Source organism: Oncorhynchus kisutch, unplaced genomic scaffold (genome assembly GCF_002021735.2).
Source record: "Oncorhynchus kisutch isolate 150728-3 unplaced genomic scaffold, Okis_V2 Okis06b-Okis10b_hom, whole genome shotgun sequence".
Lineage (NCBI taxonomy): Eukaryota > Metazoa > Chordata > Actinopteri > Salmoniformes > Salmonidae > Oncorhynchus > Oncorhynchus kisutch.
In genome coordinates this window covers 20,938,220-20,942,829 of record NW_022261983.1, presented here as the reverse complement: position 1 = coordinate 20,942,829, position 4,610 = coordinate 20,938,220, and the positions used below count along the sequence as shown (strand labels likewise).

Below are 4,610 nucleotides of genomic sequence, written 5' to 3'. Positions count from 1 at the left end.
TTTAGGTCTATATATCACGGTGTCAAGGCCTTTAGGTCTATATATCACGGTGTCAAGGCCTTTAGGTCTATATATCACGGTGTCAAGGCCTTTAGGTCTATACATCACGGTGTCAAGGCCTTTAGGTCTATACATCACGGTGTCAAGGCCTTAGGTCTTTACCTGCAGTAAAGTGAAGAAGAAAAAAAATCGATATTCCCAAAGTTTAGCATGTCTTTGCAGGGGGACTCTTATTTAGAAAAAGATGCAAGCATAATTTCCTGCTGCTAGGGGAACGGTACTGTGAGTCGGATAGACAGGCAGAGAGCTGCAGCACCACCGAACAGAATAGAAAGCACCGCTGCAAGCTGCATGGTAGGAAGGATCCTCGCCACATTGTTCCTCCGCATTTATTAAACCGCTCAGGAATCCACCGCTCCGGGAAACGACCCTCTCCGCTGCCCGGGACGCACGATGATGAAGTTTAGGTTCCGTCGGCAGGGCAACGACCCACAGAGAGAGAAAATTAAACAGGAATTGTTCGCCTTCAACAAGGTAAAGTAACACAGACCTCCCTCCCAAAATCAGACCCAACCCGCCGACTGCAGGAAAATGGGGTTTTGGGGGGAACAGCGGATCTCGGTGGCGAGTATGCAGAACCTCTCCTCTCTTCTGCCCTCGTCTCTTCTGTCCTCGTCTCGTTTGCCCTCCTCTCTTCTGTCCTCGTCTCGTTTGCCCTCCTCTCCTCTGTGGTCGTCTCGTTTGCCATCCTCTCGTCTGTCCATCCTCTCGTCTGTCCCTCCTCTCGTCTGTCCTCCTGTCTCCTGCCCTCTTCTCGTCGTTCCTCCAAACCAACCAACCCGCAGAATGTGTGTGTAGATGTATCAGAGGAATGATGTCGCGGAGGTCTCCGCGTTGGAATGCAACTCGTTTTCACGACCAGTCAGTAGCTACATAATAGTTTTCAACCCCCCCGCCGCTGTGTCGGCCTGTTCAAACTAACAACAACAACTTCTTCTACCCGTTACTGCCTTGATGCTATATGCTCTGTTCAAACCCAACACTTGTCGAAAATGTTTTAGTGAATTGATACCAGATTATCTAAAGAGAGAGGACCATTATTCAACCCGATCTGACTGTTTTACAACCGTTAAACTTTTCTTCCATGTTGAAAGTCTCAGGAATGTCGTGTTTGCGTATTTTGCCTGTGAAAACAATAGTAGGCCTTTTTTCTGTTTCCATTTCTTCACCAAGACCACAGTTATCCGACATTCCCCAACATTTAGGCCATCCTGGTTAGTTCTCAGAGTTGAGGGGGGTACAGACTTCAGGCTCTGCAGGTGTTCCTATATGAACCAGAACAGACTGCGGGTGTCGTGATGGGTACATTGTTTCTGAGTGTTGTAACGTAAGGAACTGTCAACAGCAGGCCATACAGGCCTGTAGGCCAACACGTATCATTTAATATATTGATTACATGGAAGATTCACAGATCAACAGGAGATGAAATGTGTGTGTCATTGTGGAACCAAACGCTGTGGGCTCTAACGGCACACACACACACACACACAAAATAGCCCCCTGCTCTCCATGGCAGCGAGGGATTTGGCAGCTGCCGACTGTCACAGGGGTGGTTCCCTTACAGACCAAGTCCTGCTGTGGCCGCTGGTTAGAGGGGGTGTGTGTTTACCTACCCCTCACCAAAACACCCCTTACCCAGAATACACAATTCAAACTCTACATTGGACAGTCTGTCAGTCTGTTTCTCTCTCTGTCCTGTAGTCAATGCTGTCAGTCTGTTTCTCTCTCTGTCCTGTAGTCAATGCTGTCAGTCTGTTTCTCTCTCTGTCCTGTAGTCAATGCTGTCAGTCTGTTTCTCTCTCTGTCCTGTAGTCAATGCTGTCAGTCTGTTTCTCTCTCTGTCCTGTAGTCAATGCTGTCAGTCTGTTTCTCTCTCTGTCCTGTAGTCAATGCTGTCAGTCTGTTTCTCTCTCTGTCCTGTAGTCAATGCTGTCAGTCTGTTTCTCTCTCTGTCCTGTAGTCAATGCTGTCAGTCTGTTTCTCTCTCTGTCCTGTAGTCAATGCTGTCAGTCTGTTTCTCTCTCTGTCCTGTAGTCAATGCTGTCAGTCTGTTTCTCTCTCTGTCCTGTAGTCAATGCTGTCAGTCTGTTTCTCTCTCTGTCCTGTAGTCAATGCTGTTTAAGCAGTCTAAGGAGCTTAATGTTATTAGTTAGACTAACAATATAAACCATCTACCTTCTACACCGCCACCCACCATGACAACTAGTCACTGTACCCTCCACACCCCCACCCACCATGACAACTAGTCACTGTACCCTCTACACCCCCACCCACCATGACAACTAGTCACTGTACCCTCTACACCCCTAACACACCCACCATGACAACTAGTCACTGTACCTTCTACAACCCCCACCCACCATGACAACTAGTCACTGTACCTTCTACAACCCCCACCCACCATGACAACTAGTCACTGTACCCTCTACACCCCCACCCACCATGACAACTAGTCACTGTACCCTCTACAACCCCTAACACACCCACCATGACAACTAGTCACTGTACCCTCTACACCCCTAACACACCCACCATGACAACTAGTCACTGTACCCTCTACACCCCTAACACACCCACCATGACAACTAGTCACTGTACCCTCTACACCCCTAACACACTCACCATGACAACTAGTCACTGTACCCTCCACACCCCCACCCACCATGACAACTAGTCACTGTACCCTCTACACCCCTAACACACCCACCATGACAACTAGTCACTGTACCCTCTACACCCCCCACCCACCATGACAACTAGTCACTGTACCCTCTACACCCCCACCCACCATGACAACTAGTCACTGTACCCTCTACACCCCTAACACACCCACCATGACAACTAGTCACTGTACCCTCTACACCCCTAACACACCCACCATGACAACTAGTCACTGTACCCTCTACACCCCCACCCACCATGACAACTAGTCACTGTACCCTCTACACCCCCACCCACCATGACAACTAGTCACTGTACCCTCTATACCCCTAACACACTCACCATGACAACTAGTCACTGTACCCTCTACACCCCTAACACACTCACCATGACAACTAGTCACTGTACCCTCCACACCCCCACCCACCATGACAACTAGTCACTGTACCCTCTACACCCCCACCCACCATGACAACTAGTTACTGTACCCTCTACACCCCCACCCACCATGACAACTAGTCACTGTACCCTCTACACCCCCACCCACCATGACAACTAGTCACTGTACCCTCTACACCCCCACCCACCATGACAACTAGTCACTGTACCCTCTACACCCCCACCCACCATGACAACTAGTCACTGTACCCTCCACACCCCCACCCACCATGACAACTAGTCACTGTACCCTCTACACCCTCACCCACCATGACAACTAGTCACTGTACCCTCCACACCCCCACCCACCATGACAACTAGTCACTGTACCCTCCACACCCCCACCCACCATGACAACTAGTCACTGTACCCTCTACACCCCCACCCACCATGACAACTAGTCACTGTACCCTCTACACCCCACCCACCATGACAACTAGTCACTGTACCCTCTACACCCCCACCCACCATGACAACTAGTCACTGTACCCTCCACACCCCCACCCACCATGACAACTAGTCACTGTACCCTCCACACCCCCACCCACCATGACAACTAGTCACTGTACCCTCTACACCCCCACCCACCATGACAACTAGTCACTGTACCCTCTACACCCCCACCCACCATGACAACTAGTCACTGTACCCTCTACACCCCCACCCACCATGACAACTAGTCACTGTACCCTCTACACCCCTAACACACCCACCATGACAACTAGTCACTGTACCCTCTAGTCCTAATTGACAGATGCAGCACGGGGCGGTTTGGGAGTCAGCAGGGCCTTGTTGTGGACCTGCCCCAGAATTACTCACTGAAAGCAAAAGGCCCTGTCCTCCTCTGGTACCGCTGTCCTTCTCTGGTACCTCTGTCCTCCTCTGGTACCTCTGTCCTCCTCTGGTACCTCTGTCCTCCTCTGGTACCTCTGTCCTCCTCTCCGTTCCTGTCTTCCTCTGAGTAACCCCTCTCCGTTCCTGTCTTCCTCTGAGTAACCCCTCTCTGTCCTCAGGTCCTGTCTTCCTCTGAGTAACCCCTCTCTGTCCTCCTCTCCGTTCCTGTCTTCCTCTGAGTAACCCCTCTCTGTCCTCCTCTCCGTTCCTGTCTTCCTCTGAGTAACCCCTCTCTGTCCTCCTCTCCGTTCCTGTCTTCCTCTGAGTAACCCCTCTCTGTCCTCCTCTCCGTTCCTGTCTTCCTCTGAGTAACCCCTCTCTGTCCTCCTCTCCGTTCCTGTCTTCCTCTGACAAACCCCTCTCTGTCCTCCGTTCCTGTCTTCCTCTGACAAACCCCGCTTTGTCCTCCGTTCCTGTCTTCCTCTGACAAACCCCTCTCTGTCCTCCGTTCCTGTCTTCCTCTGAGTAACCCCTCTCTGTCCTCCGTTCCTGTCTTCCTCTGAGTAACCCCTCTCTGTCCTCCGTTCCTGTCTTCCTCTGAGTAACCCCTCTCTGTC

The 4,610-nt window shown here is 51.0% G+C and overlaps 1 protein-coding gene across 1 annotated transcript in view; it reads left to right on the top strand.

Annotated features, from left to right (window-relative positions):
- The first annotated feature begins 276 nt into the window (after nt 1-276).
- LOC109887163 (lethal(2) giant larvae protein homolog 1-like) overlaps nt 277-4,610 on the top strand; it is an 83,041-nt gene continuing 78,707 nt past the window's right edge. The window contains 1 exon segment of the mRNA XM_031814238.1: nt 277-534. Within this exon segment, the coding sequence (XP_031670098.1) occupies nt 454-534 (81 nt within the window). The 5' untranslated portion in view covers nt 277-453.